This window comes from Rhinoraja longicauda, chromosome 31, assembly GCF_053455715.1.
Source record: "Rhinoraja longicauda isolate Sanriku21f chromosome 31, sRhiLon1.1, whole genome shotgun sequence".
NCBI classification, from domain to species: Eukaryota; Metazoa; Chordata; class Chondrichthyes; order Rajiformes; family Arhynchobatidae; genus Rhinoraja; species Rhinoraja longicauda.
In genome coordinates, this window is record NC_135983.1 from 9,204,473 (window position 1) to 9,219,033 (window position 14,561).

At 42.7% G+C, this 14,561-nt stretch overlaps 1 protein-coding gene across 5 annotated transcripts in view; it reads right to left on the reverse strand.

Moving 5' to 3' along the window:
- Positions 1-14,561, reverse strand: part of rabgap1 (RAB GTPase activating protein 1) — a 168,965-nt gene that overhangs the window by 34,435 nt on the left and 119,969 nt on the right. For all 5 annotated transcript variants that reach the window (XM_078426232.1, XM_078426229.1, XM_078426233.1 and 2 more), the window contains 3 exons: positions 9,428-9,502; positions 6,636-6,761; positions 2,549-2,692 (listed from right to left, as the gene is read on the reverse strand). In XM_078426232.1, the coding sequence (XP_078282358.1) occupies positions 2,549-2,692; positions 6,636-6,761; positions 9,428-9,502 (345 nt within the window). The remainder of the gene's footprint in view (positions 1-2,548; positions 2,693-6,635; positions 6,762-9,427; positions 9,503-14,561) is intronic.

Genomic DNA, 14,561 nt, shown 5'->3' on the forward strand with positions numbered 1-14,561 from the left:
CTTTGTGTCTATCTTTGGTATAAACCAGCATCTGCAGTTCCATCCTACACGGGTTTGTGTGTTAATTGGCTTTTTTACTAGGGGTACAAGATTGTAAATTGGCCTTCGTGTGTAGGATAGTGCTAGTACACAGGGATCGCTGGACGGCACAGACTCGCTGGGCCGAAGGGCCTGTTTCCGCAGGGTATCTCTAAAGTCTAAAGATGGTGCACACTGGTGCAGCAGGACAGTGCGGAGAATGTTTACAGTGATGCAGGGGTGATGATCAATGTTGCTGCTTTGCTGAGCTGGACTCATCCGGGGAAATGGAGTGTATGTGAGCACTTGCACCCTGTGTGTCTGCCAGGTGGTTTAGTTGAGAGATACGGAGCGGAAACATACCCTTTGGCCCACCAAGCCCGCACAGAACAGTGATTCCTGCGCATTAACATTATCCTACACACACAAAGGACAATTTACATTTATACAAAGCCAATTAACATACAAACCTCTACGTCTTTGGAGTGTGGGAGGAAACCGAAGATCTCGTAGAAAACCCACGCAAGTCCCGGGGAGAATGTACATAGAAACATAGAAGCAGGAGTAGGCCATTCGGCCCTTTGAGCCAGCACAGCCATTCAATATGATCATGGCTGATCATCTAAAATCAGTACCCCGTTCCTGCTTTTTCCCCATATCCCTTGATTCCTTTAGCCCTAAGAGCTAAATTCGGTACAGGCAGCATCCGTTGTCAAAATTGAATCTGGATCTCTGGCGCTGTAAGGCAGCAACTCTACCATTTCGCCATCGTGCTGCCCTAATGAGGTCTTAATGATTCAAGAAATCTGGTGAGTCACAGTGCCACAGAACACCCAACCTCTAACCTGATCCTGCCACCACAGTACACACATTTTTAATGGCTTAACCTGCATCTGCAGTTATTTTCTTATACTTAGACCTGTTCAAACACGTTCCCGAAAGTGACTGGTAGAATCAGGTGATGAATATAAATGATGGACAATGTATCAACAAATTAATCACAACCAATTCAACCAATACGAGTGAATGTTTCATATGAAATGGCCTAAAGAAGTAAATAAGGTGCGTAACCTGTCATTTTATGAGGAAGACAGATCAAACAAATAAGGAAATTTAAACTAGACGGGCATGGACCCATTGGGTCCAAACCTCTCCTGCGGGCCCGGCAACCCTCCCCCAACTGACGACCCGTGAACCCGTTGCCGGCCGGGGAGTCTCCCCCAAGGCCGTGGGCAGGCGAGGGGGGAGAGGAAAGTGGAGAGGGAGCCACTCACCCCTGCCCGGGCGGCCAGAGCGAGCCGTGGACCCTTTGGGTGCAAACCTCTCCTGTGGTGGCAGCTCGACGGCGACGACCATCTTCTTTGATCCTCTGCCGCCGCACTGCACCATGACCATGGGAGGAGGGTCAGGCGCAGGGCACGCCGGTCCTCCCGGCGGGGGGGGGGGGGGGGGGGGGAGGGGAACGCATTCATTAAAGTTTAAGTTAAATGCTTTTAAAATGTAACAAAACTTGATCAATCGAGACCGCAGGGGAATAGTGAGTAGGGTTCTTCAGACATCTGAAGAAGGGTCTCGATCCGAAATGTCATCTATCTATGTTCTCCAGAGATGCTGCCTGGCTTGCTCCAGCACTTTGTGTCTTGATATTTCAGTATCTAATTCCAACCCAACTGCAAAATCCATTGCAAGACTGATAGTCCCAATAAAGGATACTAAATGTATTTGTCAAAAGTTGCAGGAAGGTCTAGCTCTTTTACACTGACCTGTGGCCTGGTCAGATGCTGTACCTGGAGAGAATCACCTGGAAAAATAACCTAGAGGGGTTCTACTTCTGCTCCTGCTTCTACTTTTACTGTGCTAACAAGTGGTGCAGCTCATAGACCTGCTGCCTTACAGCGCCAGAGGCCCAGGTACAATCCTGACCTCTGGTGCTGTCTCTGTGGATCTTGCAGGTTCTCCCTGTGACCGCGTGGGTTTCCTTCCAGTGCTCTGGATTTCTCCCACATCCCAAAGACGTGCGGGTGTGTAGTTTAATTGGCCTCTGTGACTTGTCCCTCATGTGCAGGGACTGGAATTATATAGTTTTAATGTGAACGGGCGATCGATGGTCGATGTGGACTAGGTGGGCCAAATGGCTTGTTTTCATGATGTATCTTTCATTCAATCAATGCTACTTACATGATGAAAATTAAAATGCAGCCAGTTTAGAGATACAGCAGGGAAACAGGCCCTTCGGCCCACCGGGCCGACACTAACTATCGATCACCCGTTTAGACTAAGGTAGACGCAAAATGCTGGAGTAACTCAGCGGGTCAGGCAGTATCTCTGGAGAGAAGGAATGGGTAACGTTTCGGGTCGAGACCCTTCCTTGAAGAAGTGACTGATGGGTAGAGGGCTGGCATGGCAACAATGGGCCCAATGGCCTCCTCCTGTGCTAGAACCATTCTGATTCTATGGCAGTTCGTTTAGGTAGGCAAAGCTTCATATGCCAATGATTAAATTATTTTCCCTTAAAATAAATTATTCTTACCTCACAGAGTAGCAGATCAATGATGTGGAAGACCATGTAGAGTGGAAACTTTGCCGTGAATAGTGTAAGAAACCACTGGGAGGCGTACATGTGTGCTTCAAGACTGATATTTAGGAAGTGGTTATACAAATCTGGAATGTACTCCTGCATATAAAGACAACAATGACAGGACTGTGAAACACAGCTTAAGACACATCCAGTGACAGCAACCATATAGGAAAGCTCGTTAAAGAGATTACTTGTGCTTTGAAAACCACTTGGAACAATGTCAAGAATTTGCCTTTCTGTATCTGTAAAAAAAAAACACCTGGATAAAAGCCAATTTCAGGTTTTGTTGCCTGTTATGGGGGTTATGCAAGGTGGACTGTGCGATTTTGTTTAAAATAAAAGGTAAGGTATCATCTTTACAATTCATCTCATCAGTGTTCTGTGACAGTTCTCTTTGTTACAACCCATGGAGTATATTTGTAAAGTTCATAAGTTATCGGAGCAGAATTAGGCCATTTGGCCGATCAAATCTATTCCGTCATTCAATCATGGCTGATGTATCTTTCCCTCTCAACCCCATTCTCAAGCATTCTCCCGACACCCTTACTAATCATGAATCTACCAATCTCCGCCTTAAAAATACCCATTGATGGCCTCCACAGCCTTCTGCGGCAATGAATTCCATAGATTCACCACCCTCTGACTAAAGAAATTCCTCCTTATCTACTTTCTAAAAGTACGTCCTTTTATTCTGAGGTTGGTCTGTATGAAAGTATAGAAGCTGAAGCAGGAGAAGCTCTCACAGGCAGCAATGCCACCAGATTGTCTTGGTTGCAAGGCAAATAAAGTAAGGTACCTTGAAACAAATTCGGTAATCTGATCTTTATGTTTGTTTGCTTTTGGGTCCAGGGTTAAGAGAGCGGGAACCTGGGACCAGGGTTAAGAGAGAGGAACTTGGGTCCAGGGTTAAGAGAGAGGAAACCTGGGTCCAGGGTTAAGAGAGAGGGAACCTGGGGGGAGAGTGGGCACCTGGGTCCAGGGTTACGAGAGAGGAAACCTGGGTGCAGGGTTAAGAGAGTGGGAACCTGGGCCCAGGCTGTCAGGGAAGCTGGACCGTACAATCTCACTCAACACCATCTTTTAGACATGATGAGACTTACTGCATTTCCTCTCCTTTCAGTCCTGATGTGGTTTCAACCCGAAACATAAACTATTCCTTCCTCTCCAACAGAGGCTGATCGACTCAGAGTTCCTCGGGCAGATTGTTTGTTGATCCCCCCTGTTTGGTCTCCCCGGACGGCAGCCTCGTCGAAGATAACAAACTCTGAGCAGAGCAGCCACATCAGGGGAGATTGTGGCTTCCCTCAGCCCCAACAGGAGGGGATGAGGCGTTGGATCCCAGAGAGTCCAACAACACACAAAATGGATGCAGTCTCACCGTGCTGATCACAGTGCTGCCCTGAACTACATGGTTTAACGTTGAACGGCTGGAACCACTCACCCAACTCTAGCCCCACAGGCAGCCTCTAAGCTGTGGGGAAAGTCATTGCTGATGGAGCACACAGTCCAAGCTGCAAAATAAAATAGCAGTACCTTCCTCTGTGTTTGGACTGGAGTAACTAGAACACTATCATTAATTGGAGCAGTAACGCAGAGCAGAGTACCAACGCATCCCTTGTGTGCATGGAAATATTCTGGTATATTTTTCACTCGGCAGGTCCACTGCTTCCAGAAAGGTGTGTGGGCGCAAGATACATAAATCCCATCCTAGGTTTCTATAATTGATGCGCTATAAACTCCAGGCCACTAATGATTTTCCTTGCAAATCTTCAGATTTCAACATCTGAGAGGGCTGGGGGTGTTCAGTCTGAACACATTCAAAAATCTTTAGATTTTATGGACATGAAGGTAATTCAGGGATTGGTTCAGGCAGAGGAGCAGAGACTGGATGAGCCGTGATCTCACGGAAATGTGGATTAGATGAGAGAGCCACGTGATACACACTGTCTCTGCTCTCTCAGCAGTGCGCCCGTTTACTGATCAATAACCTGGAGGGAAATTAACTTATCGGTGAACGACAAGGATAGCAATAATGCTTTCAGGTGGTTCCTAATCATACACAGTTTAAGAACTGCCCTTTAATCTCAACTTTGCACTCAATATCAAAGTATAGTTTTGTAACAGAGTAAATGTATTTCATTAAACCCCCTATGAAGATAATGTGGAGTTATCCTACTTGATACAGACGTTTAAATGGCGACAAGAATAAAATCATGGTAAAAATTACAGCTCAAATAAATGGAGAAATCTGCATGAAGGATGGTTTAAGGCATCGGCAAAGTGATAAAGGCTTGGCCACGAATTTATAAAAGGCACATAGTGCTGGAGGAGCTCAGCGGGTCAGACAGCATCTGTAGAGGGAACAAACAGATGCCATTTCTGGTTGGGACACGTCTTCAGACTTTAGATTGCTTGTCCATTCCCTTCACAGATGCTGCCCGACCAGGAGTTCCTCCAGCACTGTGTGTCTCGGTCAAATCAACTTATGCATTGAAGGAATCAAACAATTGCACAGCACAACTTAAATCATGCTCTAAAAAGTAGTACGGAAAGTCATGCAAAAAGTAAACAGATTATACGGAATAGAGATAAAATTTATCAATATAACATGCCTATTCGCCCATTTTTATTCCAATTTTTTCATTGCATATGATGCCATGAGATGAAATGATGGAAAACTGATCCAATTACAGTGCTTGTGAGATCCTATAATTTTAGTAAAGCAATGCCAAATATAAATTTGAAAGGAAAACCTTTTTTCGAGACTTGACTGAACTTAATGATGCATGGATTTTCTTTTTAGATATTTCTGGAATAGAACTGCCGAGAGCCCATAGTCTCTGACAACAGGTCAATGAGCCGGAACAATAATTCTGCTTCTCTCTCCACAGATTTTGCCTGGACTGTTGAGAGTTTCCAGCAATTTTTCTTTTCTCCTTTTCCAAGTACATATTTGCATCCTAGCCTACTTTTATACTGCACAACAGGTGAGTATAATTAGGAAGATAGACGTTTCACTAGATTCTTCCACGAAAGTTCCAATTATTAGTATTTTATTAAATTAGTGTGCCCAACTTTGCCTTTTCGAAGTTCCATATTGTTCTGAATTTATTTTGATGCCAGTGATGTAAATAGAGTCATAGAGAGATACAGTGTGGAAACAGGCACTTCAGCCCAACCTGCCCACACCGGCCAACAATGTCCCAGCTACACTAGTCCCACTCGCCTGCAGTTGGTCCATATCCCTCCAAACATGTCCTATCTACGTACCAGTCTGTTTCTTAAACGATGGGATAGTCCCAGCCTCAACTACCTCCTCTGGCAGCTTGTTCCATACACCCACCACCCTTTGTGTGAAAAAGTTACCCCTCGGAGTCCTATTAAATTATTTCCTATGCCTTATATCCTCTGTCCTCTGACCTATGTCCTCTGGTTCTCGATTCCCCTACTCTGGGCAAGAGACTCTGTGCATCTACACAATCTATTCTTCTCATGATTTTGTACACCTCCATAAGATACCCCCTCATCCTCCTGCGCTCCATGGAATAGAGACCCAGCCTACTCAACCTCTCCCTATAGCTCACAGTCCTGGCAACATAATCGTAAATCTTTTCATGACCCTTTCAAGCTTGACAATATCTTTCCTGTAACAAGGTGCCCAGAACTGAACACAATATTCTAAATGCGGTCTCACCAATGTCTTATACAACTGCAACATGACCGCCCAACTTTTATACTCAATAGTCTGACTGATGAAGGCCAAAGTGCCAAAAGCATTTTTGACCACCTTATCTACCTGCAACTCGACCTTCAAGGAACCATGCACCTGTACTCCTAGATCCCTCTGCTCTACAACACTACCCAGAGGCCTACCATTTACTGTGTAGGTTCTGCCCTTGTTCGACATCCCAAAATGCAACACCTCACACTTCTCTGTATTAAATTCCATCAATGCCCACATAACATTCCCCAACAAGTCTATTACCAGTATTAGAACAATCCCCCATTTGCTGGACAGGATAATGATACAATTTCTTACCTGCATCAGTCTTTCCAACTGATAGAATTTGCAATGCAAGTCTTCAAAATTTTGTTTAAAAAGTTCCCTGAGTCCATAATCGAACATGATTTTGACAAGAACACTAAAGGCTTGCTCTTCGGGCATCTGAAATGACACATTGAAAATATCTCATTAATTTCAAGTGCACAAGAAGTCTGAGAAACACAACAAATGTAGTAATGGGCAAATATCACCGCTTTATTCTGGCAGCTTTTCCCTGCCAACGGAAGAAAATTACTAAGAGTTATCCGGGACTTCTCAACCCTGCCTGCTCCCTTTCAATGGATTATATTAGGCTAAGTTATTTTTGTAAGACAACTGTTATGACAACTTCTATTTGCATTATACTTTGGCAACCATGTTCAGCCAGAGGTGCCAAATAGAGGATACATTCCTTCTGAGATCAACACCATCACAGAAGCCAGTCTGCCGCCGATTCGATTCGCTACTGATGATATCAAGAAATGGCTGAGAGGCCTAGAAACAGCAAAGGCCCTGGGACCAGACAACATCCCAACACGCATCTCACCTTCAGAAACCATCCGGCCTAATCACCATCTAGAAGGCGCGTCCGGAGTGTGATAGAATAGCCTCCATGGCTCTGCCTGAATGCGCACAGCACCGACATCTCTCAAAATGCTCGTCACCATCCGCGTTAATGTTGTTCGTTTAACTGGCATCGCACCATCCTAAATATCCCTCCCCTATATTTAGGTTCGCCGTGCGTACCTGAGCCTGAGCCTGGAGAGGGTTCCTGTGATGTGGAAGACATCCTGCCTGGTTCTCTCTCCCTTCCTGTGGTCTGATTCCACACTGTAATTCTAAAGTCTAGAGACTGACCTGGCCTCTAGACACCTTTAGGTTGCCCTACACAAATGTCCTATGGGAACCCCAGGTGCAAATGTCGTCTCCATGGCTGAAGGAACAAAGTTTCATTTTGGGGCTGTTCTCTGTTATGGGAGATATCTGCGATCACTCAGTCCCATACCAAATGTCAGCAAAGTTGTTATGAAGTTTAAGTTGGCAGGACGGAAAGTTTCACTAAGCTTCCTTCTTGGAACAGATACATTTCCCCTTTGTAAGTTGTTTGATGTACTGTGTAATTATTCACGCCCGTTCCTATTAGGCTAAAATGAACAAGCTGAACTCTTGAGCTTCTGTACTCAAATCAAGACTTAAATTTGATGACCAGCCACTGTCTCCAACTTAATCAACTGCACTCCCACCCCAACTCAACTGGTGCAACCCATGTCCATGATTAACCTTTCCGATGCATGGCTGATCTACCTACGTTGTTCTACTCTCCACTATATTGAGGTTGCACGAAACACTGCTGCCCATTCCATCGCCCGTGATCTCTATTAACCCTTGGCCCTGGATGTCATCACTTTCCTGTTTTAAAATTCTCAATGTTGCTTTCAAGTCTAGTATCTCCAACCTCCTCTTTGGTCTCGTCCCTCCTCCGTGTAAACTTCTACAATCCTGTAACCCTCTACAATATTTACACTTTCAAGTTCTGGCTTCCTGATTATCCTCAGTCCAGGAGCAGCTAAGCTTTCAGATGTCAAGGATGTTAGCTTGGAATTTATCCCCTCAAATCTCTCTGTTCTCCCCCCCCCCACCAAAAGATGTTATTTTCAGCCATCCAATCTGTAATGTGGCTAAGCCATTAATTTCAGTTTCAGTTCGATAAGTATCCGTGAAAACCTTAGCGTTTTGGAAGTTTTTTTTTAATGGACTTTAGAAATACAGTGTGGAATCAGGCCCTTCCGCCCACCAAGTCCGCCGACCAGCAATCACTCCATACACTAACCTATACACAACTTACCGAAGCCAATTAACCTACAAACCTGTACGCTTTTGGGGCGTGGGAGGAAACCGGAGCACCCAGAGAAAACCCACGCAGTCACAGGTAGAAAGTACAAACCCCATATGGACAGCACCTGTAGATAGGACCGAACACGGGTCTCTGGGGCCGTAAGGCAGCAGCTCTACTGCTCCACTATGCTGCCCATGCAGCCCTTCACCCTTTCAGACATGCTAAGAGAATACAACTCTTTATTCTCTCAGCATCCCCATTCTCCGGTGAGAATGGGGATGCTAAGAGAATAAAGAGTGACCAATATGGAAAATATCTACCATGATATCGCAAAGTGCTAATATACCAAGATGGAACTGTGTGATTTGAAGACAAAGTTCTACACCGTGGTTGACAGAGAATGCGTATACAGATTTAAACAAATTTGCTGTTAAAATTTCCACATGAACTCTTCACTTACTTATCATCAAAAGTCCTTTATTCTGTCCATTAAATGTAATAAATAGGGAACGAGAGAATAAAAAGGATAAGCACGGTCACATATAACAGAGCCTGTTAGTCTTCTAAAACTTCAACACCAGGTAAATGGGATTACTGTGGACCCATCAGGAGATATAATTCAACTCTAAATTGAGGATTTTTGCAAATACCAACATTTAAAAAAACATTTAAAACTGAGTGTACAGCAAAGTCCCCTTTAAATCCCCTGTGCTTTGCAAATTCTTACAATATACTTGCAAAACATTTATCTTCTAATACTGAACTGTGCATTGAATAGGCAATATTATAAACTGCTTTGAAATGTTTTGTATTAGTAAGTGTTTGGCAACATATAAACCAAACCTTTTCGTAGAACTTGGAAAAGATCATGCAATAGCAAAATATATCAAGCCCATGTCAACCTATAATTTGAACTCCATTGAAAGTTCCCAACAATTGGATTGACACTTACATGCAGGAGAAGCACAGCGGCAAGAAACGACTGGCCTTGACAGTAACCGATCTCTTCATCGTAAACTGAATAGGCCTGAATAAACACAAAGTACAACTTCAGAGTATTCCGTGACATTTACCATACAACATTTATACAAAACATACCACCTGAAAAGAAAACTCATCCATGGCTACATCAGATTTCAGAAAATCGAACGACGTTTGACAAATCCTTACCTGCCAGGTTCAGTAGTTATGACACAAGAGAAATACACATTTTGTTTTTACTAAAATATGGGTGAGATATCACAATGGAAAATTTATCAAAGGTTTCCTCATCAAATTAGGGAACTCATCTAATTAAGGAACAATGTCTGTAAGATCAGAGATCCTCACAGCTGGCCAGACACCCGCTCTCAGACACCTCCTCGTACCTACCTCTAGACCATGACTCCATAAACAAACACCAGGCCATCATCTCCCAGACTGTCCCTGATCTCTTCACCTCTGGCGATCTCCCCTCCACAGCCTCCAAGCTCATCGTTCCCCAGCCTGCTCCTATCCCAAGTCTGAAGAAGGGGCCTGACCCGAAATGTCACCTATCAATGTTCTCCAGCCTGACCTGCTGAGTACTTTTTAGTAAACTAGCATCTGCAGTTCCTTGTTCCTACATCAGGCGTTCTGGTTTATTAAACCTTTCAATAAAAAATACCCTGGGGTTCCAAAACACAGTTGGGTATTGGAAAGAATGCATTCCCTCCTCACTCACTTCCATTCCAATCCCTTTCACCCACCAGCATCGTCCACCCCTCCATGGACAAAAACTGTACACAATTCCATTTCAGGAACGGAGGATTTGGGGACTGCCAGTTGTAGCAGTTTGGGAAATAATAACAAATGGAATATGTAGCAAATTTTAACATTTCCTCCATTAATAGAAATTTTAAATTAATTCAACTTAATGTTTTGCAACAAACTACCCCAGGTCCATTTTAATCATTTTTTGCCACAAAATACAGCACTTAAAGCAGATATTTCAGAGGCAGTTACTACAATGCACTGATACTGGATACATCATCTTTTTACCTGTATTTCCTCATGTCCCGGCTTGGCCATTAAGGATTAATAGCAGATAGCCATGGAACGACAAAATACAGGTAAATCGATCATTTCTTAATTGACCCAAATGAATAACTCCCTTTAGAAGTAGAAGTGAGTCAGAATTCCAACTCAAGAAAATAGCAATTAATATTTACTGAGCCACAATAGAAGTTTCTGCAGATTTGCAAACAATTCCAACAAAAAAAAATTTTAAAGAAAAAAAGGTATATTGTAACCCATTTAAAGGCTTCCCAGGATTACAATATTAATGCTTTTGTTTCTTTGTACATTGAGTAATATAGAAACATAGAAAAATAGGTGCAGGAGTAGGCCATTCGGCCCTTTGAGCCATTCAATATGATCATGGCTGATCATCCAAAATCAGTACCCCGTTCCTGCTTTTTCCCCATATCCCTTGATTCCTTTAGTCCTAAGAGCTAAATCTAACTCTCTCTTGAAAACATCCAGTGAATTGGCCTCCACTGCCTTCTGTGGCAGAGAATGCCACAGATTCACAACTCTCTGGGTGAAGAGGTTTTTCCTCATCTCAGTCCTAAATGGCCTACTCCTTATTCTTAAACTGTGACCCCTGGTTCTGGACTCCCCCAACATCGAGAACATTTTTTCTGCATCTAGCTTGGCCAATCCTTTAAGAATTTTATATGTTGCTATGAGATCCCCTCTCATCCTTCTAAATCCCAGTGAATACAAGCCCAGTCAACCCAATTCTTTCATCATATTAATATGTAACAATATTTTTGAAAATACCAACCTTTAAAAATGATAAACAATCACAATTTATATTTTAAATGAAATACAGCACATCTACTGTGGACTGAAACTTGGACTGAAAGAGAAATCACAGATAAGAACGTACTTTATCCATGAACTTTGACCAATGTTTGAATAAGACAATTTTCAATCCAGTCTAAAACTAGTATCGACAAAACTTGAAGCTTTAAATCACTTCTTTCATAATAGCTTGCGAAAATTGAACTTGATAGCAATATAATTATCTGAGATAGTTTTTTTCTTTATTTCATTAAATTATTCAAATCCATTAAGCTGCCAAATTACATGTGTGAATTGAATTGCAAGTTTTCCTGATTGGATGTGTTCTGCACTATCGACCTTGATAACACATCAGTACGTAAATTAATTGTACAAAGGAATGCATTCAAACTAAATTATGCCAAAGAAATGGCTTTGTCACAAAGCACAATTTGCACACAATTTCTGATGCCAAACTACGATTTCACTAAATATGATGAATAATGAGTTCTTATTAATTAGGAAGGAATCCTAATTCCAGACGCACAACTTAGCTGTGTATACTGCCCTAATATATGTTCAGTGTCGATAGCAGAGGACAAATTTCTACCCAAGGCACTTTATTCATCTGATTGTTCAAAGATTTCACACCTGATTTGGACCTGGGTCAAACTGATCAGCATGCAAGTCAAGACCACAATCTTGCATCAATTATTATTTCCTGTAAAGAAAGTATAACTGGTGTCCCAATTTTACTGAATCCTCAAATATTAGGAACCCATAACCTTTAAGTGGACGAGAAAGCACAGCTTTTACAGTGTAGGGACACATTGAAATGAAAAGCTATATTCTCATCCGTTAGAAATTCCCAAGGACAGGATTGTGTGCAAAATGCAATTACAAAGGCAATCAATTTTCAACTCTCCAAATATCTAGCATGTTGATTTTGTTCACAGAATTCGCCTTATGATTTCACCTGTAGCAGCATGATGCACGGGTACTTTTACTGGGACCCAATGGAAGCCGTGCTTGCACACAATTTAGTGTTGATGTTACATTCCCCACATAACCAGGAAATGGTTAAACTGGAAACCATTGATTTCACAAATCATATCCACCCATATGGATCTTATTCTTAGCTCTGTGGCCAAAGAGCTTAATTGCATGAGGGATTAACTTCATTGAACTGCTAAATCTTGCGAAGCAAACAGATGCAAGCTAATTTTTAATATTAGCCACTCAGTACACAAGAACCTACACAGACTATGCTCCATTTAATTGTCAGATAAATACAGGCATGCCTGAATATAAACTGTAATGGCATTTCCATAAAACCTTAATGTACCTATGGCAGAAGTAACAGGCTTTAGGAACCCTGGTTCTTTAGTTCCTGCTAAATAGCTTCACTCAGAGACATACAGTTGAACAGCACAGAGGGGACCCTTCAGCCCACCTGGTCCACATTGACATATTCTGTTAGCCCCATTTGCCTGCATTTGATCCAGAGCGTTCGGAACCTTTCCTATCCATATAGCTGTCCAAAGGGCTTTTAAAGGTGATAAATTGAACGTGCTTCCCTTGCTTCATCTGGCAGTTCATTTCAGATACAGATTACCCTCTGTGTGAGAAAGTTGGCGGAGGTCCCTCTTATATATATCCCTCTCACATTAACTCTATGCCGTCTAGTTTTTTAAATCCTATACGCTGGGAAAAAGGCTGAGCATTCACCTTATACATGCCCCTCATGATCTTGTGTAGGAACTGCAGATGTTGGTTTACACTGAAGATGGGCACAAAATGCTGGAGTATCTGCGGGTCAGGCAGCATCTCTGGAGAAAATAGGTGACTTTTCGGGTCAAGACCCTTCGTCAGACTGAGAGTAAGACAAAGTTGAAAGGTGTGCAAGCCAAGTTTTTTTTCACACAGCGGGCGGTGAGTGCCTGGGCCTACTGCCATGGATAGTGATAGAGGCAGAAACAATAGTGGTATTTCAAAGGCTTGAAATGGGGGTACTATGTATAAACACTGCTGTAGTTTCTACATGGTGAAATCAAAATGTATAAAAATGGCCTTTATTAAAATCTGACAATGTGCACTTTAACCACATGTGATTTTTTCTATTACAAATCTCAAATTGTGGTATACAGAGGCAAATAAATAAATGATGGTTCTTTGTCCCAAACATTATGGAGGGCACTGTACCTTCCAATCCAGGCCACATTCTGGTAAAACTTTACGGCGATCAGGATGAATTTCGGACAACTACATCAGACAATTTATTGCTTGATGGCAGTTGTAATAACAATGAGAACGACTGCAGACCTCTCTCAGTCTGTGTAAGGAAAGTTCCAAGCTAACCAATAGTTCTACAAGGTATATTAGATGATTATTTGCATAACTGAATCCATGAATGGCCTGTTAAGAAATTTATGCAGAGGTCGGACTATTGCTGCAACACTTCCTGGAGACTTCATCCAGCTCCCTGAACCGGTTAACTCGACTGAAAGCCATTTTTGTTTTGTTGGTTCTAAATATTCTGGAAACATGCAAGTGATTAGTAAAGGGTCAGAAAGTAGTGGGGAGGGAGCAGAGATTTCCGAGGAGGATATCAAAAAATGTAAGCATATTCAAGATGGCACAGCCCACAGCTGGTAGAGCTGCTGCCTTGCCGCGCCAGAAATCTGGGTTCAATCTCAACCTTGGGTGCTATCTGTGTGGAGTTTGCATGTTTTCCATGTGACTGCATGGTTTTCCTCCAGCTGCTCTGTTTTCGACCCATATCCACAAGATGTGCAGGTTTGTAGATTAATTGGACTGTTAATTGCCTTAATTGCCCTAATGTGTAGGGCGTGCATAACATGGGATAACAAGTAGGATAACATTCAATTAGTGTGAACAGATGATCGATGGTTGGCATGAACTTGGTGGGCCAAAGGGCCTGTTTCCATGTTGCTTTCAATCAATCAATATGCTTTAACAGGAAAGAATGAATACACAAGCTCTCCTTTTTTTCCGCAAGAAGGCCATTATAGGCCAAGGATCTGATGGGGCTTTGATAGACTGGATGCAGATGGCAATATAAGATGGCCAAATAAATAAAGAATTTAGAAGTAGCTTCTTTACCCAAAGAATGCTGATCTTGCGACCACAGGAAATAATTAAAGTGTGTAATTATAGATGCATTTAAGGGGAAGCCCGACAAGTATATGGAGAAGGGAACAGAGGAGCACGTCAACAGAATGTAAGAAGGAAAGAGGGGGAAGAGGTTCAAATGCAGTACA